Source organism: Parathielavia appendiculata (genome assembly GCF_033297405.1).
Source record: "Parathielavia appendiculata strain CBS 731.68 unplaced genomic scaffold N657scaffold_7, whole genome shotgun sequence".
NCBI classification, from domain to species: domain Eukaryota; kingdom Fungi; phylum Ascomycota; class Sordariomycetes; order Sordariales; family Chaetomiaceae; genus Parathielavia; species Parathielavia appendiculata.
Window position 1 is genome coordinate 1,285,585 of NW_026944226.1, and position 21,029 is coordinate 1,306,613.

Below are 21,029 nucleotides of genomic sequence, written 5' to 3' on the forward strand. Positions count from 1 at the left end.
CCTGGCATTGGTTCTGGCCTGTAATTATCAACAACTCGTCAGATATCAAATCTCGAAACAACTCGGCAAACCGCTTGCACTTCGACCTGCGCATTTAAAGGCGAGGCTCTTGGTGGTCCCTGAACGCTTTCTTGCTGGATTGGCTATAGCGGAACATTCGTCTTCACGAGGTTCTGGGTTTGCGAATGTTGCGGCTGACGAGGCCAAGCAATTTCAATCACTTTTCATTGAAAGGAGGCTGTGCTCGCTGCGAACACGACAGCACCTCGTCGGCATCTGCCTTTCCCAGGTAGTACCTCTACCAGACACAACGCGTGATTCCTCCCTGCCGGCCTTTTGACGGCATCCCGGCATCTCGAGCGCACATATTTTTGCGGCAGCGCCCAATGCTCTAACAAACGTTGTGATCATCCCTCGAACTATTTGCCCAGAGCGGCACCGACCACCACCGGCATGACCGGCCGACCGCCTCCCGGAGGCTCCGCAACCTCCAAGAATAACGATCTGCTTCTCGATCTTGACAACGACCAACCCGTCTATAGCACAGGCCAGCGCTCGACTCTGACCGATGACGACCTCCTCCACTCCTACGCCTACGATCAGGATGGTGCGCCATCGCGTCCTTCTGTGTCCTACGATGATTTCGTTGGTTCCGGACAGCCAAGACAACCCGCCGGCAGGCCATCAGCTGCCGGGCAATCGAGTACCGCGTCGCGTCCGGTAGGGCCTTACGGCCCCGAGATCGATCGTCAGTACAGCCAAACATCCGACCTGGGCAACTACCAAAGATATGCCGACGACTTCGATGACTACCCGGACGATGGCGGGTCATATTACCAGCACGGGGGTGCCATGGCTGGGGGCGACCCGTCGTCGTCAGCGCATGGCAACGCAAGGATACGGAACAGTGTTCTGAGCCTAGGCGGCGGCTTTCTTGGGAGGGTAAAAAACAGGCTGGGAATGGGCCAGGGATACTCGGAGATGGACCTCCCACTGACAGACCCACGAGCCGCCCGGACAGACAGCGCCGAGATACCACCGCCAAAGGAGAAGAAGTTCGACATGGGCAATTTCAAGTTTGGCTTTGGGCGAGCAAAGCCCGATCCCTCCACGCTTGGGCCCCGCATCATCCACCTCAACAACCCGCCTGCGAACGCCGCCAACAAGTACGTCGACAACCATGTCTCCACGGCCAAGTACAACGTCGTCACCTTCCTCCCCAAGTTCCTCTTCGAGCAGTTTTCAAAGTTCGCCAACATCTTCTTCTTGTTCACTGCTGGGTTGCAGCAAATCCCGGGGCTCTCGCCTACCAACCAGTACACCACCATCGGTCCGCTTATTGTCGTGCTCATGGTCTCGGCAGGTAAGGAGTTGGTGGAAGATTATCGGCGGAAACAGGCCGACAAGGCACTCAACATGTCTAAGGCCCGCGTCCTGCGCGGCTCCACCTTCACCGAGACAAAATGGATCAATCTAGCGGTCGGGGATATCGTTCGAGTCGAGTCTGAAGAGCCATTTCCCGCTGACCTGGTACTTTTGGCTAGCTCGGAGCCCGAGGGTCTGTGCTATATCGAGACAGCCAACTTGGACGGCGAGACCAACCTCAAAATCAAGCAGGCTCTGCCCGAAACCTCGTCCATGGTGAGCTCGACCGAGCTCAGCCGGCTGGGGGGCAGGATTCGATCCGAGCAGCCGAACAGCAGCCTGTACACGTACGAAGCCACTCTGACGATGCAGGCTGGCGGAGGAGAAAAGGAGCTGCCCCTGAATCCGGAGCAGCTGCTCCTCCGTGGTGCAACCTTGCGGAATACCCCGTGGATTCATGGCGTGGTTGTATTCACCGGTCACGAGACGAAGCTGATGCGGAATGCGACGGCAGCACCCATCAAGCGGACCAAGGTTGAGAGGCAGCTCAACAAACTCGTCCTGATGCTGGTCGGTATGCTGTTGGTGCTCAGCGTCATCTCGACCGTCGGCGACCTGGTCACGCGGGGTGTCTCGGGCGGCTCTCTCAACTACCTCGCCTTGGACAGGCTAGATGGTGCCGCTGCCGTCGCTCGCATCTTTATCAAGGACATGGTCACTTACTGGGTGCTTTTCTCTGCGCTGGTCCCCATCTCGCTTTTCGTAACCCTCGAATTGGTCAAGTATTGGCATGGCATTCTGATCAACGACGACCTGGATATCTACTACGAAGCCACCGACACGCCTGCAAACTGCCGCACTTCCAGCTTGGTGGAGGAGCTGGGAATGGTTGAATACGTCTTCTCGGACAAGACTGGGACCCTTACCTGCAACATGATGGAATTCAAGGCGTGTTCGATTGCCGGTATCATGTACGCCGAGACTGTGCCGGAGGACCGCGTTCCGACGATCGAGGACGGCGTGGAGGTTGGAATCCACGAGTTCAAGCAGCTGAAGGAGAACCTGAAGGGCCACGCAACTGCCCAAGCCATCGACCACTTCGTCACGCTGCTTGCCATCTGCCACACCGTTATTCCCGAGCAGGAAGAGTCGGGGAGTATCAAGTACCAGGCCGCTTCGCCCGACGAGGGAGCCCTTGTTGAAGGTGCTGTGCAACTCGGCTACAGATTCGTCGCGCGCAAGCCTCGTGCTGTCATTGTCGAGGTCAACGGCGAGCAACTCGAGTACGAACTCCTAGCAGTTTGCGAATTCAACTCGACCCGGAAGAGGATGTCTACCATCTATCGCTGCCCCGACGGCAAGATTCGGTGCTATTGCAAGGGCGCAGACACGGTGATCCTGGAGCGCCTGAATGATAGCAACCCGCACGTCGATGTCACCCTTCGTCATCTCGAAGAATACGCCTCCGAAGGCCTGCGGACGCTCTGCTTGGCCATGCGCGAGATTCCCGAGCATGAGTTCCAGGAATGGTATCAGGTCTACGAAAAGGCGCAGACGACTGTGGGCGGGAATCGTGCCGAGGAGTTGGACAAGGCTGCCGAAATCATCGAGCATGACTTTTACCTCTTGGGCGCTACCGCCATCGAGGACCGACTCCAGGACGGTGTGCCCGAGACGATCCATACGCTTCAGGAAGCCGGTATCAAGGTTTGGGTCCTGACTGGCGACAGACAAGAGACTGCCATTAACATTGGCATGAGCTGTAAGCTCCTCAGCGAGGACATGATGCTTCTGATCGTCAACGAGGAGAATGCCGAAGCGACAAGAGACAACTTGCAGAAGAAGCTGGATGCTATCCGGAATCAGGGCGATGCGACCATCGAGATGGGCACTTTGGCTCTCGTGATTGACGGAAAGTCGTTGACGTACGCGCTGGAGAAGGATTTGGAAAAGCTCTTCCTGGACCTTGCCGTGAAGTGCAAGGCTGTCATCTGCTGCCGCGTGTCACCGCTGCAGAAGGCAATGGTGGTGAAGCTGGTCAAGAAGTACCAGAAGGAGTCGATTTCGCTCGCTATCGGGGACGGGGCGAACGATGTCTCGATGATTCAGGCCGCCCACATTGGTATCGGCATTAGCGGTGTGGAAGGTCTCCAAGCCGCCCGAAGCGCAGACGTCTCGATCGCCCAATTTCGCTTCCTCCGCAAGCTGCTTCTTGTCCACGGAGCTTGGAGTTACCACCGGGTCGCCAAGGCGATTTTGTTCTCGTTCTACAAGAACATTACGCTCTATCTGACACAGTTTTGGGTATGTCTCACTGCTTTTCAGGCCCCGTCCAACGCCTACTAACGAGGACTAGTACGTGTTCCAAAACGTCTTTTCTGGCGAAGTCATCTACGAGTCCTGGACGCTCTCCTTCTACAACGTCTTTTACACCGTGCTTCCTCCTCTGGTCCTGGGTATCTTGGACCAATTCGTATCGGCCCGCCTGCTCGACCGCTACCCGCAGCTGTACTCGCTCGGTCAAAACAACAGCTTCTTCCGGATCCGGGTGTTCACCTCGTGGATTCTCAATGCTGTCTATCACTCCATCATCCTCTACATTGGCGGCTCCCTCTTCTACATTTACGACGGCGTCCAAAGCGACAGCATCCCGGCTGGGAAGTGGGTCTGGGGGACGGCCATGTACGGTGCGGTCCTGTTGACAGTCCTCGGCAAGGCTGCTCTCGTCACCAACAACTGGACAAAGTACCACGTCATTGCCATCCCCGGCAGCATGGCCATCTGGATTGTGTTCATTGCTGTCTACGGAACCGTTGCCCCCAAGCTGCACTTCTCGACCGAGTACTTTGGTGTGGTCCCGCGGCTGTTCACCAGCCCTTCCTTCTGGCTCCAGCTGCCGACGCTGGCGGTCCTGTGTCTGGCGAGGGATTTTGCCTGGAAGTTTAGCAAGCGGCTGTGGCGTCCCGAGCCGTATCACCATGTGCAGGAGATCCAGAAGTATAACATCCAGGATTACAGGCCGAGGTATGTTTAAAGCATGCACTTTGCCCGCACGCCGCTCCGACAGCTTGCTAACTTGGTGATCAGGATGGAGCAATTCCAGAAGGCCATCCGCAAGGTCAGGCAGGTGCAGCGTATGCGCAAGCAGCGCGGATATGCCTTCTCGCAGGCAGATGAGTCGCAGACCCGGGTTCTGCAGGCGTATGACACGACGCAGCATCGTGGGCGGTATGGTGAGATGGCGAGCTCGAGGCCGCATTAGATGGTGATTCGTCTATTTTCTGCTCTTCGACGAACCTTGGTCGTGTTATCCTTTATGATTACTAGTCGGTAGGACACGAATGGAGTACCCAGGGGTGAAAAATGGATGGATGTTGTTTCTGATGTAGCCTTCTTTGCTCAGCTCGGGGTCGTCCCTTGCAGTTTCTTGTACGTTGGGTATCGCTCTCAGTTGACTATGTTGCCACCGGTGCCGTGGGGTCTTGTGATGGCGGTATAAGTAGAAGCCAGGGGCTGGGGCATGTACTATGTAGTACGCGGCGTGCTGGAAGGGGACATGTGAAGCGTCCTCGATCTTGATTATCCTCCTCTTCATGGCACGGGTGTGATCAAGGGCTTGCTTCCTAGAGCAAGTGAAGTTGTTGTGCATACTTCGCCAAGGCTGGCTCCACCAACGTTGCTGGTGATGTTGAGTCGTGTCATGCTGTTTCTCAACGTCATGACTGGCATGATTGTGGTTATACGACTGATTCATCGCGGCATCGAGAGCATACCGTTGCCCTAGCAGCTTCTCTCTTTGTCGCAGACATTTATCCCTGCGTGTTTTCGTATTGTCATCGCCTCGTTCCTGCGAGGCAATCCCCTTTCATGTCGACCATATATTCTCCTCATGGCGAAAGATTAATAATATCAGCCCAAAGTCTCACTTAGCAAGCACTCCCTTGAGCCGTACCGTATGTCTCATCGAGCTCAGCCTGCCCGCGCGAACCCTACGCCATGACCTTTTCCTCAACTGCCTTGATGGGTAGCATTCTGGCCGCCGATCGGTGCGGTTGTACCGAACAAACTCAATGGCTCGACCCCTCCTCATTCCATGCTGTATCCCATAATCCTACCAGATTCCTTGGACAAGTTCAAGTTCCCCTTCTGTGATTTCATCAAAATCCTCTGGCCACGTAGGCCTGCATGCATAATGCGAGGATACCCCCTTCACTCCTGCCTACGTACCTACAAGACGGATGCGCCATTTCGAACTTTCAGTTTGCTGCGGAGAGAGCTTCGCAACGCATAATCCTGCCCCGGCACAGCATGAGACACATTAGGGAAGCTGCTGGGATGCGACATACAAAACTGCAACTTGATGCTACAGCACATAACATTATCCTTCTCACAAGCTTCTGTCGGCCCCTTGTATGTTGTTCATCCGATTGCGGTCTCCATTCATCATTCGGAAGAGAGCTAGACCAGCAGAGGAAGACTTTGCCGACGCGGCTCCACCTGTGCTCCGGGCCGATTCTTTGGTCTCCGAGCGAGTCGGATCTTCAAGAGATTCCTGAATGCGGAAGAAGATCGGACCTGTCAGCGAGCACGGCAGGGCCCGGATAGATCGACCAACCTAATTTTCAGATATTCTCTTCATTGGAACGTCTCCAGAGGGAACTGAGCTGGCCTGCGTTTTGTGTACGGGTGGAACTGGTCTCCGAAAGCAGCCGTGACCCAGCCATTGTGTTGCTCTCGTCCCCGCTCTCTCCTCTTTCCCCCATCCCCCAGATTTCTCCTTGTTTCCTCTGCCTTGGAACGACTATATCGCACGGACGAAAAATCCTTCAGCAACTCCACCCTCCACCTTTTGTTCACCAACAAGTCTCGCCAAAAAGTTCCCATATCGCAAAACACTATAACTATCCACTTCCAAGATTGTTGGCTTTGGCATTGCTCCATCCGTTACTCCATACCCCAATTCTCGACCCCAGATTTCCAGCCCGCGGCCCCGCAACGTGGACCGGGGCAGGAATCGGCGTCTTGTGTTCCGCGGAACTGGCGAGCACGCATTCTCAGCAATGCATTGCACAAATTGTCGAGCCACACAGACATAACGGCAAAAGACCGTCCTGTCATGCGCACATAGTGATGTTGGGGGCGGTCAGGTATGCTCATTTCATATCCAAGTCGTGTAGAGAGGTACGTAGATACGCATTACAGATAGTGTTCATCAAATACAAACCGCCGGCTTCAACGCCGTGTGTCATAAGACATGCTCCATAAATACACCAAGACGCCATCAACGGCCCAGTCCAGCACCAGTGGATATCCAAAGCCGGAAATATATGCTTGCAAGACAACTCTTGAGTTTCTCTCGACATCCATTAAATGAAGTGCCAAGAAAGATCGATCGTAAGAGAGAGTGACTCGTGTCGGCTCTCTCCAGTCCAGCCCCAGTAGCGCCAAGACACCCCCAAGCTAACGAACTGAATGCACAAGCTATGCTCCCAAAGTTGCTTTTCCCATCTAACATGCTGATGTCCGCTGAAACCCGAACAAAACTTTTGATGAATACCCGTAATGTTGAAACAAGGAAAGAGAAATAATAATAGTAGCCAAAAGGCAGAAAAGACGAGGTGGTGCATGCAGCACAAGAAACCCAGCTCCCCTCACCTCGGCCAACGAGTTCATCCGGGCACCCCGCGCCCAGAAAACGCCCGCAGTCTACCCTGAAAAGTGGCAGCTGCTCCAGGACCGATCAGGAAAGCTCGAGGGGGAAGTGTGCCGAACAAGCTCCCATGATCTCGGCCATCGTGTGGGGTAACCGGGAAACGAGATTGCGGGCGAGAGCGTCTGCTGACGACTGTTGAAGGGAGTGATCGCTCTAGGAAAGGTGTCGTTTGCCGCATTGCTCGCAGGCGTCGTCGTCCAACACCAACCCCGCGCGGCCCGCAACAGGCTGCATCGCGATAGCCCCCACATCGAAGACGCAGGCGCCCCGGTTAAGGACAGCATGCAGGATGAGAACAGTTGTCACCCGAGCCCGCCCTCCTCACATGACATGGACCCAAAGGGATGGGTGCAGCCGTGTCCCACGTCGCTGCCCACCCCGCAAAAAGTGTGGGATGTTGGTGGGAGAACACAGGTTACCGTCCCAACATGGGTGTCACCAACTCGATGGACTTCGGTCTCGAGTACACAGTCGGCTTGCGAGACGGCAACGGTCGGTCGGAGCTTGTGCCATAGTAGTCGCTGCCGGCGCCATAGAACGCCCCGTCATAGGTCGATGAAAAGAAACCCGCGGCTGGCTTAGAGTACGAAGTGCTGGGGCTTGTCGCCGTAACGCTCCGGGCAAACGGCCAGATGCTGGAGTGGTAAGTCCCCACAGGTGAAGTGGGACTTGCCGGCCTGATCGACAGTGACTTCAGGGCTGCAATGGCCGATGCGGGAGTGACAGGCGGCGTGACGTGCGTCGAGCTTGGGCGCGAGGGCGAAGCGCGAGGAATGATATCTCTAGGCTCTGGCGGGGCCGAGTAATAGGGATACTGAGTGGCTGGGTGACTGCTGGTGTAGCGGCTCGGCGCCGCAGAGATGGTCGAGCTGTTCTGGTCGTCCATGCGGCATCTGGTTGATGCAGTCAGCAAAACGTTCACAAAAACAATTCTCGGATTACTCACTCTTCGGAGCAGTACAACGATTGGTCGTCCAGAGGGATGAACTGCTTCCCGCAAATCATGCTGCGGAATCAAAAGCCGGTCAGTTGTGGGCTCATCCAAGTGGCCATATGCAGGAACGGTAGCTCCCGGGTAAGGTACTTTGATGAGACCGACCCGACGTTTACCCCTCTTTGTTATCACTCCCCCTCATCGTTGAAGGGTAGATTGAGGTGACACTGATCACCTCGCATGTCAGGTGACAATGCGGGTGGATGGAAAGGGGAAGTCATATATGGGGTGCGGGCAGAGAGGCGCTGAACTGGCGAGACGCAAGGGACTGTTGACAACGTACCAGTACTCTGGGAAGCTCTCCCTCTCTTCGTCCCACCATCGCTCGTCGTCAAGCTCCTTTTCACGTTCGCGGGGGCTTTTGCCCAGCTTTGGAACGCTCTGCGACGTGCTTTTCCTGGTCATTGGCGCCGGACGGGATGAGTGCTGCTTCTTGTACGAAGGGTCTGTTGCAGTCACAGCCTTGCGCACGTCGGTCATGGACGAGTTGCCGGAGGCAAGGCCGGACCTTCGGCGGTGGTGGTGCATTTGAGCTGCGCTGTGATTGGCTCCGAGGAGAGAAGCAGGGGTTTGCTGGCTTCGATCCCAGTGCCGCGGGGTGCTGCTCTAGCTTTGCTGAGATGCTGCCGAAGACGAGAGTTCAAGACGGGATGGAAGCTTTGAAACTCGGGGCCAGAGAAGGATAGGCCCGTATATGAGCTCGTAGCTTGTTCCCCAAGCCACGAAGGCAGGGTTGGAAAAGAAAATGCAGGTTCGACCAACCAGCAATTGCGCGGTTCGGTCGTTGCGGGTGGCGAATACCCCCAAATGCAAGAAGAGATTTTCCTGCCCTGTCGGTGGGCGGTTCGGCGTTCGACTAGTGACAGTATACCGCTACAGTCAATAGTTGCTCCGCGGCCAGGCACACTGAGGCAAGTAGGTAGGTGTTGAATTGAGTGGTTATCTCCAGGACAGTCACCAGGGCGTTCAACGCAACCAAACCAGCTTGTGTCAAGGCGGAGGGGCGATGTTAGCGCTGTTAGGCCCGCTGGTTGGTCAGGCGCCTGGTTCGTGCTCGGTAACGGAGCTTGACGGGCCACGACGTGATGTCGCAATCGGACGTGTTGAGTCCTGTGGTGTTCAACGAGGCAAATATCGGTCGCAGAACAGTTGATCAACCTTCAGCTGGGCCGTTGACAGGGAGAATGGCGGGCGAGAAAACAGGAGGTGACGGCTGCACGACAGGAATAGTGGAGCGTTTTGTATGACGGAGGTGCCGTCTTGAGCCGAGCGGTGCTTTGAGGCTTGGTCAGGAGAAATCCCAACAGATGCGTTGGCAAGCTTGTGCTGACGATGGTGGGAGGAAAGACAGATATTTCGTGGTTTCTGTGAGCAGCAGAAGGTCTGGTTTTGTCCTGTGCCTTGATGACTCTTTCGCTTGATCCGAGTTCGATCCCTAGAATCCAATACGGATAGGTTTCCTGGAAGCACCGAGAACGGAGATCGGGGTCCCGTCGTGGGTTCGGCCAATCGTCTTTCACCGTTGTTGGTGCTGCGGTGAGCGTTCACAGCGTATGGTCACCGGTTGCACGTCCAAGGAGTGGACCCTTGAAGGTGGTGCCAGACTCTGTGCGAGGCCAGTGGGATTAATGCTGTGTCTTGTGGGTGGAACTGAGGGGGTGATGCTGATTTCCTCCTGTGGTAGGTAGGTTGCTCAAATGGAAGGTCGCCGCCGAAGAACAGGATACCAAGACACCAGAAGGAAGAGAGAGATGGGCGCGCGCTCTCCTCTTGTAGGTCACGCTGTCCCATCCGTCACATCGATTAGCTAACGGGGCATGCAGGGTTTTGCCGCAGCCCTGAGAGAGGGGCTGAGAAGGACGTGAGGAGGGGTTGCACCCTGAAAGGGAATGTGGGGTGCTCTGGCGTGCCCCTGGCCCTGTTCCTGCCTGTCCTTCCCTGGCCCTTGCTCAGTGCCGAATTGCCCGTGTGAAACTAAGGTGTGTGGTGTGCGTGGTGCAGAGATCGGGCTGATCTCATCTGGATGAGGCCTCTGTCATGTTCAGTCCTGTGACAGAATCCATGGGGCAGATGATGGCATCTCCACTGACCGAGGATGGTTGGCAGAAGATCAATACTGCAAGAAGGTGAAACGATTGCGATATCCCACATTACCGTTAAGGTAAGATAGGGGACAGCGTACTCTGTACAACCGAAAACGATTTGTCTCCTTTGCCTTCTACAATCGTACCTCTGCAACTCAGGGCGTGGTACCTCTGCAGCCCGGATCTCAAAATCTGGAGCGAGCATTAGAACCTTGATGAGTTCGCAGCAGTGTGCAAAGATGCAGGCACTCAGGCAGAAGGTTGCACGGTCTTCGAGCCAATCGGAGAGCGCGACCTCCTAGGGCGAAAAGACTGTCCAGTGTCAAAGAATGACCATCCAACAACCGCACACCTCATCCATCCCTGGGGCCCGACATGCTGGTCATGCCCGGGTCAGCGCCTCCCTCGTCCATCACATCGCGCACGTTCCTGGCCAATTGCAATGACTCCCAACCTTCTAAGCACCCACGAGGTCATCACCACAATCTATCAGCCTCCGGCTTGCTGGTTCCAAATTTTTTGTACAAGTTCCATGGTCGTCTTCCTTCTCCCCAAATTCACCTCTGTTAGTACATCTTCGCCAAGACCAGAACTGGCCTCGCAACCGAAGAGGCAATGTATGCACCACTAAGTACTAGACCTTACCGAGACTGCGGCAGCGTCGGGTTCTGGTCAGATGACGATGGCCCGTGAAAACATCACGCCATGGGCCGTCCGTCATGATGTCCGTTAGCTCCCCAGCCAATCCTGTCCTCCCAACTAACAAAGGTAACCTGGAATCTGGTCTAAGGTCCAGGTTGTAGAAAGCTCTTTGTCTTTTATTGTCCGTCCTAGGAGCGGACAAAGCCCTCGTCGAATCTCAGTTAACAGATTTGCTTCAAGATTGTTGCCGAAGTGGCTGAATCCTAGCTTAGCTGGAGGAATCAGACCTGAGCGTCCATTCTAGAAGCAAGCTTGTCAAATATGACCACGTCTTGCCGAAGGTGTGCTGCGTCCCAGGTACAGGATCCACACCTCATCCATCTGCTCTGGTTGCGTCATCCCGTTCTGGCCGACAGCTCCCTGCACAGGGACAGTTACCTACCGACTCGTGTACAATACATGCAGCATCTAACAAGTTCGCGATCGCGCATGAAATGGCGAGCCTAAGCTACCTCTCAGGTACGGTACCTTGACAATGTAAGGCAATTTCAGGCCGCCGGAGCAGTCAATGTGGTCTTTAGGGTTGTGCCGCCGGGCGTGGGGGCACACCTTGACGTTCCTCGCCAACTGCTCCGTCAGCCACCCACTGAGGCCTCGCCTATGAAGGTGAAGAAACCTACCTCAATACCCGGTATACGGACAACTTCCTAGGCGTGTCGTTCATCCTTCTTCCAGTTTATCCGTACCGCAATATGGTAGGCCTCCCATCCTCATTCGCCCTCGACGCATCCTTTAGTAGGGGGCAATGATGCTGCACCCCCACTTCGCCGACGTGGTATTCCTCCCCATAACTGCGCTGACAGGTTCGCTGCCATCCCGGATGCTGCCAGTCGCATCCGACACATGCCTCGGATGTGTCTTGTCATCAATGGCGATGCCGGCGGCAGAGCGCGGCAAAGTAGCATGTCCGTGCAGCCCGCCCATGCTCAGGGTATGGTGTGTCTCAAGAACCCGAAAGCCACGAATGGATCTCTCAAAATCCGGGCTGTATCAGTTTCATCATGATGCAGCTTCGCGTTGCATAGGAACTTATTCCTAGGACACCGGATCAGCTCCCAACGATATCGTCTCCGCTTTGAGTCAATCGCGAGATAGAGCCCAGAGAGATAAGAACCGCTGTGTCACCGTACCACTTATCAAGGCGTCCGGTTAGTGGCGGGTTCTGGAGGTTACTGGAGGTGGTTTCGCACGATTCAGTTGCATCCAAACCACGAACAAGACCTGACGAAGGCGCATTGCGGTGGGGGTTGATGCTGTGGACTGCCCCCCGCGCGAACCCTTCCCGCTTGCCCTCCTCCCCCCAGGCCGTGGATGGGATGCTGCAACCTATTCTTAACCGCGGCTTGGCCGATGATGGCGTTCGAGAACGTTATCCTAACCTCCTGAACCCGATCTCAAAGATAAGATATCAGACATGGCCGGCAAATGTGCTGGCCGTCCATGCACGGTATCCGATCAACAGACAGCATCCGGTGCTCGTCTGCGCCTCATGGCTTCCCGAGCACCTGCTCGGCTTCGCCAGACGATTTTGCCCATCCATCCTACACGCCAACGCACCGGCAACCAAGCTCATCAGACCTGTGGAGACAGGGTAGAACCGGATGCCTGAGGCTTTGCCCGTTCCCACCCGACCAGCCGTTTGTTTCCCGGAGCCCAAGCAGAGCCGCGAGCTAAGAATATTTTGGCAGGCAGCTCCCGTGGCGTCGGTCCCACACCTCGGAGTCTCTTCCGGAGCTCAGCCGATGCGCACCCGGTTCCTCCGGTCTCGCAGTTGTACAACATAAGCCGATAAGCCGTTGCTTCTATCGAGACTCCATGCTTCAAGGATACAGCTGAACACATGGTTTGACGCTATACACACAAAACGGATCACGTTCCAGCTTCCGTTTCCGATTCATCACGCCCGATTCCTCCATGAACTTCGACTCCTCTGACCATCAGAACCGCAAGCACAAACAACACCAAGTGGACCCCCAGCGTCGCAATGAGAATGGCAGCAAACGCAGCAGGTTGATCCAGCACAAGGCTAACACCCTGTCTCGGCGGGCGTCCCGGTACCAAAATCTTGGGATTGGTCTGCGCGGCCGCAGCCACAACGCCGATAGCAAACCGGGAAACCATGGCGGCCATCCCCGCCGCGCTGTTATTCTGCACCTGGCCGAACGGCAAGCCCAGGTTATATGACGTGTAGACGGTCCCTTCGGGTTCGAGAATGGTCCGACCGGACAGGGCGATGGCCTGCGCGGCGAGGGCTGCGTTGGTAGCTGACAGGTTGAACTGGCCGGCGCGTGGAACGTCGCCTTTGGGTGCGACGGTGATGTTGCACTCGTAGTAAAAAAACAACGAGTCCGGGTTGACAAACGAGTCTTGGGCTGGAGGGCCGGCTTGAGATTCGAGCACGTCGACGGTGCTGCATCCTGGTCCGCAGTGACCTGTTGTGTCGGATTGGTTTCGAATCTCCTCGCTAGAGAAGGGTTTGGTAAGGTAGACAAGCTGTTCTTCTAGCACGCCGAAGGTGGGAAAGGTGATGGTTCTGTTGGTGCCCGGGTCCCTCTGTTGGATTACGATTGTCTGAGTAGTGCTGTTGAGATGGAAATCGTACGGTGGTGTCAGGCAGGTGGCTGATGATAGGATGGATTGATTGGAGAAGACGGAGAGAAAGTTGAAGTCTCGCGAGATCTGGCCGGGAGCTGAGTTGACAAAGACATATTCCCAATGGTTTGTTGCGTTCCAGAATGAGGATGGGTATTTCGCGACAGGCTGTTCGGTCAGGGGCTCCTCCGGCAGCATGGAGTAGTTGTAACTGCTGCCGATGTCTCCCAAAATGTGTGCTGCATACGACTGTAGCTGAGATCCGTCCTGGAACCTCCCCTGCATCACGAACCGGCTCATGTCTGGGATAGCAACCATGTTTTGCTGGGCGTCCAAGTAGATGTCTTGGACTCCAGGGTCTGCTTTGTACGTCAGGGAGAGGACCGAGATTGCTACTTGGACAGCCTTCATTCATGTTAGTCTCGGTGGTACGTTCGGGTCAGAGGGGAAATTGCGTACGATATTCAACAAAATCCATGCTGCGCAAGCAACTTGGAGTTTCGGCTTCGGCGATGTCCACAATTGGCCAAATAACGACGTCAGGCTGGATATTTCAATCTAGAAGCTCGTCAATTTGTACGTTGCAATAGCCCTTGATTTCAATGTTGCAGACTGGGACTTACCTCACGGATGTGCGCCGCTCCCTTATCCAGGAACCACCATCGCATATGCGTGGCGATTTCCTTTAGTGCTGTAGCCATGTTCAGGCCCATGGCGACGCTGAGACCAACAAAGAGAGCGTCAAGTATCGACTTTTGACCCGAGGTGAGTGTACGTCCCTGATAGACTAGAATGACGACGTAGTAGAGAACACCGAGAGTGGCTGCTAGGAGCCATCTGAGACCACCCTGTAGAACAAAGCGTCTGGTGACTTTCTTCGGGCTCGCTCCGCGCGGTTCAGCCACTGTTTCCCAGTTGGAGGCAGGGAAGGATGGGTCGTTTCGTGTGACAAGACAATGTGCTTCGCTATTCCGGTCGTCAAATTTCCCCTGCTTGCTGCTGTTGGTGCTCGGCGCCATGTTGCTGATCAGGCCGTTGTTGTGATCGAACTGTATCTGGGTTATCCCGTGCTTGTTCAACCCCCTTGTTGTCAGGTCGGAGGAAATATCAGTGGAAAGATGGCCACCGAGGCGCAAGACCTTCACAATCAACCAAAGTATCGAAGCTTCAATGACGAAACTCTGACATCGTGTTTAAACATGAGGAATGAGGAATGAGCGAGAGCTTCGTTTAACTACTGGCTCAATCCTCCAGAGTTTCTCGAGGAGAAATTGGTCGCCACAACAGCGTACTGTACCTTGCTAATACCACACAGTGTTCGGAAGCTTCGCTTCTCAACCCTGGAATTGCTGGGGTGAACTAGGAGCCACCACAGCCAGGGTATTTTGCTCCTGAAGTCCTGGTTGACTGTTGGGCTGTGGTGTCAGCTTGGGTAACATCGCTGCCTTATCCGTACTAGTAGCTTCAAAATCGGCCAATCGACAACAAACCGTCAGGTTGCTGACTTACGAGCGGAAGGTTAGCAGCCGTCTCCGAGCCCAAAGTCTCCGAGCCTCGAGACCAACCGGCCTTGCACCAAACAATTGCTCTCATTCCTCTCCGACATATCTATCCGGCCTACAGACACGTAGGCTCACTGTAACAGTCCTTGAACTCGTGGCTTCAGTGGACTTGCTAATCACATGTCGAGTCGTATCTAGGGCAGTTCTCGAAACCCCCTCCCCATTGCGTACTGAAGAACACTGGCAGCAACCAACTATCCTGCTGTTGCCCCATCCACCCAGAACGCACACACACTCATCAGCCACCCACACCAAAGAAACCCAGCCTGAGCCATTCTAGAAAATCAAGCATGATAAAAAGTCATATGCCGCGGCCGTCCATGCGCCGCATCCCACTCCGCCTCACCCGTCGACTCGCAGCTCAACTCCTGCGGTTCTTCTGGCACCCTACCAGAAGAAGCACTCACCAGCTGCTGCTGCTGCTCCATCTCAGACCCAGGCATCATCACAGGCTCCCTCCCTCCCGGTCTGGAATCGTACCGCTGTGACCCCAATCCCCCGGGACTCCCCCCCCTTCTTCCTTCTCCACCACCCGTAACCTTGAGCGACGGCCGCCCAGGCGGGATGGAAGACGGCGGCAGAGAATGCGGCGAGACGTTGGAGACCTGCACCCACACCCTCCCCTCCGAGTCAACCTTGGTCTGCGGGTGCGGCTGTCCACTAGCATCACTGCTGCTTGTCCCAGTGTCCATTCCGCTGTCATGGCCACCGTGACCGCCGCCAAGGCCTCCGCTCAGGGCTGCCGTTGGCGTTGCGCCAACGGCGGCGACGTCCGGATGCTGCGCCCCGGACACAAGTTCGTACAGAAAGCCGTCTGGGCTCAGCCAGGATGTCATGCCCGGTGCGAACCGGGGTTGTGGTGATGAGGGGACGGGGAGTTCGGCTGGTTGAGACGGGAGAAGGTAGCCGTTGCCGTGGTGGTGCAGGAAAAGGCTGTGCGGGTGCGGGCTGTTGGGGGTGTAAGTCGCTGAGCTAGTGGCATGAGGACTCCATTCATGTGGGCTAGTGGGAGCGTAATTGGGCTGAGGTTGGCTGTCTGACAGGAGGTAGCGGCGGCGGCGGATGAGGATTATGACGGCGAGGGCTAAGGATACCAGGGCCACGGTACCTCCGACGGCGATACCGGCTATGGCGCCTGTGGAGAGGTGTTTGCCCTGACCGGGTGTTCGTATTGGTGCGGGAGGGCGTGTTGGTGTTCTGCTAGGGATATGGGCTTTGCGCGTCATGAGCACACGGAGATCGGAGCTGTCGAATCCCGCGTCGGGGACGGTCTTGGTTGCTCCTCCGTCCGCTGAACCACCAATGGCGGCGATGATGGGTTCTGGGACGGCGTACTTGGTGATGTTCGTGACGAAGATTTTCCATAGCGCTTTCTCTTCGTTTTGTTGGCCCATATCCATGTTGTGGACGCCGTACTGTTCCGGCACGTCACAATGGTCTCTGTTTGGAAATGTGCCCCTAATGATAATCATCTGGGCGCCATCAATGACATTGCAGCTGAGCGAGTGGTGACCGTACTCGCCGGTCAAGCTGCCGTCTGTTGGGTACATCTTGATCCATTGGAACGAGGGGATCGTGAGAACGTACACGTCGTCGAACCCCCCCGTGTTTGGGGGCATGCCTACGCCGCCGTAGAGATATCTGCATCTGGGTCAGGTGCCGTACGGTTGTGACCCTCGAGTTTGTTCTCTGACTTACATATTGTAGCTCGTCTGATCTTGTGCCCAAGTCGCCCCGGCACAGAACCGCCTCCGCATTGGCGGAATTGTCCCGGTGGCATTCTGGATGTACCACTTCGAGCTCAGGAGATCAAACAGAAAGATTCTCTCCATCGGCTGCCCAACCCAGCTGCCGTTGCCGTGAGGATCCTGGACGCCGCCGAAATATACCAACATCCCCCCATCTCCGACGGGAATAAACACCATGGACCCTTCTGCCCTCCCGACCGAGTCCGGTCCCGCATCCGTCGACCAGGTGTTGGAGTCCATGGTGTACTTTACCAGGCCCGTCTGCGCAAGCGGCGGGCCAGTCCAGCCCGGCACGGTGTTGTTTGATCTCCAACCACCGTAGTAGTAGCCCTCACCCGTTTCAGAGACGGATACCCCGGCGCCGTATGAGACGGCGCCAATATCGTCCTGCGCCGGAGAGCCAAAGGATTCCCATGTGTTGTAGATGGTGTCGAAGGACCACAGAGTATATTGCTGTGATGGGGGCTGCTGGTAGTACTCTCCGCCAAAGAGATAGAGCCGCTTGTTGACATTATCTGCCCAAAGGGTCCCTCCGTTGACACTGGGTATTGTGGTATTCTTGGTCAAATTGGCATAAAGCTGAGGCATCAGCTTCTCGCCCGGCGTGTCGAGGTCATGGTAATGCAGTCCGAAGTCTGGAAATGTGTCAGTCGTTGGCGGGAAAGCAGTGTGGACGACAATGTCGACTACTCACTAGAGTAATTCGTTGGGTATTGCGAGAGCGGGTTATAGTTGATGAAACCGCCGTCGATGTATAGCCTTCTGTCAATTACGGCTGTTTGGTGGCCGAACCGTCTGCAGAAGTTCTCGACCGGGTCCATGGCCGACGACCGGTTGACGAACGCCAACAGAAATATCAGCCATGATATACACAAAGGCAAAGGACAGTACGGATATGGGATTCGAGGTGTGCGAGTCCATCCGTTAGTTGTGCCGGACCAGACGGCCAGTAACGGCACCGCATCCGAAGCGGAGGGCATCATTGTTGGAGCCAGAGGACGTCCGCCATCATTTGCGAGCCAGGGCAGCAATGTGCGCTGTCAGGTGAGTGAGCGGAGTGACAGATGCAGAGGACGACTCCCCCATGACCGACAAGCGGAAGAGAAGAACGTTGTAGGGCAACGCGGGCCCGACAGAATGTCGTTGAACCAAAGAGTGGACTTCGTAACTGCCCGAAGCCGAAGGCTGGGCCTATGAGCATCAGGTCAGTGACGTTACACATGATTACTCGTCAATGGCCGTTCCCGAGTTTTGTTGCACGACCTTCCAGGCTTCCAGCTCAAATGGTGTGGCTCAGACAAGCCACCATGCAAGTGCCAAACTGTCTCCCGCGGCCCACGATGCCCGGCCTCTTTCTCTTCGCGAGACTTGTGGCGGGGTGTGAGTGGCGGTGAGTTGAGCACCAGTCCGAAGGATCGGGTCTCGACTCATACTGACGCAGGACTCAAGCGAAATCGTTAGGCATCGGGGACTAGATCACAATGTAACTCGACAGGTGGGATTGATTGCAAATCCGTTCCCACACTGGGAACAATCCAGCAACACTCGGTGCTCTGTTGAGCGTTTGGAGAGCCGCTTGTGTTGGGGCTTGTGTTGGGAAGATGCAAACCGCCGGGACGAACAAGGAGGCTGCCCTTCAACGCCGTGCCACCGTGGTGCGGGCATGATCCCAATGAGCTCCAAGCCAGCATTCAGTTTTAGTATCGATCTTCCGAGAGCATGCGTCTACCCATGTAGGCCACAGGGCTGAGCAAAGCGTGGGAAGCAACCCACTGGCAGGCTTGAACACCGGGCCGGCCTGCAAGGTACGAAATGATTCCAGCCGACCGTAATGGCTGATCGGTCGAAGCTTGGTTTGCCGGTTGTGCAAGATGCTACCTTCTGCTGTCACAGCGGCCCCCTCGAGCGATGACAGAACAGGAGGAGGGGAAAGAAAAGATGCCGTCATGTGTATCCTGCGTAGATGCCGGATCCATACTTTTCTAGCCATTCGAGTCAAGCAAGACAGGCACAACCCTGCACATGTATCCCTTTCGAACTGTTGTCATCCATGCCACTCAACCACCACTACACCACGAGGCGTAACGTCGTCATTTGGACTCAACCCATCCCCGGGTATATATGGCGTTCTGACTAACAAGACCGCCCAATGCCGAAGCAGAAGTAGCTGTGTCGGCGGAAAGGTGAATCCGAGACTGCCCAGGGCGAGGCCAGTCGATTCTGAGGTTCGTAGAAAGTAGAATCGAAAGTGATACTTGTCTGACTCCCGCCTTGCGAGAAGACGCAGCCTGTATATCTTGCGGGGACTCCTCGAGCGTTCTTGGGCTCTGCTGGGTATCTCCGAAAGCCTTCTCTCGCTTTGTGTTGGACGAATCGCTGCTGCTGTGGAGTGCGAAGTTGGTCGAGATTCATCTTGCAATGAACCCAAGAATGGAAAGAGAGTCAGCGCAGTCTCCAACAAGGTGAGTTGATGAGTGATGGGAGCCAGGCCGGGACAGGAGCTACCCAACGATGCAGCGCCAGAGCATGGCGAAGCGAGCTCAACAACCTGGAAGCAGCCGCCTCAGGTAGTGCCTAGGTTTGCCGCGTCTCTTGCCAACATTGGATCTTTTCTGGTCGCGTTCCATTGCAAGCAGACTCCCGCTTCCATTACCGGTGCAATTACGTCTCAGTCCGTAAAACCAAGTTGGATTTCAATTCCTCACGTTTTCGAGGTTGAGATTGTTTCGGCGGAAGTTGGCAACTTGCCTGTCATTTCTAGACTCAACACAAAAACTTGGTTCTTGGCGTCTATCTTTCCTGGGCAACTCCACATCAACCCACTGTTAGGGCTGGCAGTTTGGACTTGGCCCCTCCGGGACCCGCCCTTCGGATCATCCCGGCGAGGTTGGGAAACACCATGGTCCCTGAAACATGCATTCCTTATGCCACACACTCGATCCAACGCTCGGTATGTGCTGCGCAGTACGGATGGAAAATTCCGGCCAACCAGCTCCGAGGCTTATGTGCATCACGTACAGTACAACTGCTTCATCAATTGCGGCTAACTCGACCTTTCGCCGCGGACCTTGCATACCTTAACACCTCGAGGATCCAAGTCGTCCACTACCTACTCTCTGGCCATTTCTAACTGGTTTCTGGATGAACATCCTTGGCAAGACAGCAACGGTTGTTCAGGGTCATGCCGTGCTCAGGGTGGTACTCTTCTGTGGTAACATCTGCCCGCCGACAAACAAAGTTGGGTGCATCTCGCTGAGCAGGAGCTCGGTTTTACACCTCGTGCACATTTTGTGCGGATCTTCAGCGGCTGCCGTTGTCCGACCCGACACGTTTTTAAGGACTGGTTTTCGACAATGAAACCGTTTCTCGCGTGTGAGCGAATCATATCAAGCGCTTTCATGTCCGATCCTTCGCGGCTTTTCTGATCGTTGCAAGCTTATTTTTTCGTCAGCTTGTGGTGGAGTTCACGTGTCTTCAGCGCTCATCCCGAGACGGTTTTCGGGAGATTTTGACCACCTCCGTCGACACTTTTGATGGATCTGCAGGTCCAGCTAACTTGTTTTGGCGAGCAAGTCGGCGCTCGGTACCTCCACGGACGGGAAGAATGACGAGGTGGCGCTTCGAGGTGGCGCTTGTTTATCCACCTCGATGTTTGCCAAGTGTATGGATACCTCTTTTCCCTATCTCAATGGTAAACTGAGACAGAGCACAGCGCTCTTCTATGTTGACCATTTCACGTCTAGACGCTTGCCTTGACACACAGGCTGAAACTGATCATGCCACCGAGCGCATCAGTTGAGTGAGGGCTTAGGACCGATGTTGACCATGCGGCCCACATGCTGCTGGAACTCAGATCTCTGAATCGTTCGGAGCTGTTGTCGGAGCTCTTGCTCGCTTCGCCGTCTCATACCCCGTATGGAGCCGCCAATTTCTTACGCGCAGCGCTATTGCGTTCAATACCGGGTTCGGTGGCCGTCAGTCGATGAGCCTCAGCCTAGGGACAGCGGAGCAGCCAGGGGCTCGCTCAGCTACTCGCCATGTCCAACCGCTTGATTCACCTGCCTCAGCAGAAGGATTTTGACTGGCGCTGAACCAGAACCCACTACCTATGGGATAACCAATGGAGCTTGAATGAGCGCCTCAAGTATTGATCGGTTTCCAGGCGTTGGGGTGAAGGGATCTGGCGGCGGAGGAGTTGGGAACCGTGATGTTGGGCTCGAGACCGGCTTGGGCTGTCGGCAGCTCCGAGATTTTGATGATGTCCGGCCG

The 21,029-nt window shown here is 55.5% G+C and overlaps 6 protein-coding genes across 6 annotated transcripts; 2 read left to right on the forward strand and 4 right to left on the reverse strand.

Annotated features, from left to right (window-relative positions):
• Positions 1–453: 453 nt before the first annotated feature.
• N657DRAFT_634566 (phospholipid-translocating P-type ATPase) lies at positions 454–4,627 on the forward strand (the record flags this gene model as incomplete). Its single annotated transcript, XM_062791288.1, has 3 exons — positions 454–3,669; positions 3,722–4,389; positions 4,453–4,627. The coding sequence occupies 3 exons, from the start codon at positions 454–456 to the stop codon at positions 4,625–4,627; spliced, it is 4,059 nt and encodes a 1,352-aa protein (XP_062647191.1).
• On the reverse strand, positions 4,450–5,334 carry N657DRAFT_463252 (uncharacterized protein). Its single transcript, XM_062787496.1, has one exon. It carries the CDS (start codon positions 5,117–5,119, stop codon positions 4,673–4,675), a length of 447 nt encoding a protein of 148 aa, XP_062647192.1. The 5' UTR covers positions 5,120–5,334; the 3' UTR covers positions 4,450–4,672.
• Positions 5,335–7,242: 1,908 nt separating this feature from the next.
• Positions 7,243–8,169, reverse strand: N657DRAFT_463678 (uncharacterized protein). Its single transcript, XM_062787498.1, has 2 exons — positions 8,025–8,169; positions 7,243–7,971 (listed from the first exon to the last, which is right to left on the reverse strand). The coding sequence occupies exons 1-2, from the start codon at positions 8,081–8,083 to the stop codon at positions 7,494–7,496; spliced, it is 537 nt and encodes a 178-aa protein (XP_062647193.1). The 5' UTR covers positions 8,084–8,169; the 3' UTR covers positions 7,243–7,493.
• Positions 8,170–12,430: 4,261 nt separating this feature from the next.
• On the reverse strand, positions 12,431–14,163 carry N657DRAFT_656663 (uncharacterized protein; the record flags this gene model as incomplete). The annotated part of the gene is made up of 4 exons (XM_062794728.1): positions 12,431–12,676; positions 12,779–13,845; positions 13,943–13,994; positions 14,074–14,163. The coding sequence occupies 4 exons, from the start codon at positions 14,161–14,163 to the stop codon at positions 12,431–12,433; spliced, it is 1,455 nt and encodes a 484-aa protein (XP_062647194.1).
• Positions 14,164–14,960: 797 nt separating this feature from the next.
• Positions 14,961–17,944, reverse strand: N657DRAFT_463263 (uncharacterized protein). The gene is made up of 3 exons (XM_062787497.1): positions 17,455–17,944; positions 16,711–17,395; positions 14,961–16,653 (listed from the first exon to the last, which is right to left on the reverse strand). Exons 1-3 carry the CDS (start codon positions 17,741–17,743, stop codon positions 15,297–15,299), a joined length of 2,331 nt encoding a protein of 776 aa, XP_062647195.1. The 5' UTR covers positions 17,744–17,944; the 3' UTR covers positions 14,961–15,296.
• N657DRAFT_463191 (uncharacterized protein) lies at positions 17,849–18,617 on the forward strand. Its single transcript, XM_062787495.1, has 2 exons — positions 17,849–18,150; positions 18,210–18,617. The coding sequence occupies exons 1-2, from the start codon at positions 17,954–17,956 to the stop codon at positions 18,508–18,510; spliced, it is 498 nt and encodes a 165-aa protein (XP_062647196.1). The 5' UTR covers positions 17,849–17,953; the 3' UTR covers positions 18,511–18,617.
• Positions 18,618–21,029: the final 2,412 nt, after the last annotated feature.

Coding starts and splice junctions, on each gene's coding strand:
- N657DRAFT_463252 (XM_062787496.1), bottom strand. CDS start 5,119: ATGAATCAGTCGTATAACCACAATCATGCCAGTCATGACGTTGAGAAA.
- N657DRAFT_463678 (XM_062787498.1), bottom strand. CDS start 8,083: ATGATTTGCGGGAAGCAGTTCATCCCTCTGGACGACCAATCGTTGTAC. Junction 7,972..8,024: donor TCGTTGTACTGCTCCGAAGA/GTGAGTAATCCG, acceptor TGCATCAACCAG/ATGCCGCATGGACGACCAGA.
- N657DRAFT_463263 (XM_062787497.1), bottom strand. CDS start 17,743: ATGATGCCCTCCGCTTCGGATGCGGTGCCGTTACTGGCCGTCTGGTCC. Junction 17,396..17,454: donor ATACCCAACGAATTACTCTA/GTGAGTAGTCGA, acceptor ACACATTTCCAG/ACTTCGGACTGCATTACCAT. Junction 16,654..16,710: donor GATCAGACGAGCTACAATAT/GTAAGTCAGAGA, acceptor ACCCAGATGCAG/ATATCTCTACGGCGGCGTAG.
- N657DRAFT_463191 (XM_062787495.1), top strand. CDS start 17,954: ATGAGCATCAGGTCAGTGACGTTACACATGATTACTCGTCAATGGCCG. Junction 18,151..18,209: donor GTGGCGGGGTGTGAGTGGCG/GTGAGTTGAGCA, acceptor GCAGGACTCAAG/CGAAATCGTTAGGCATCGGG.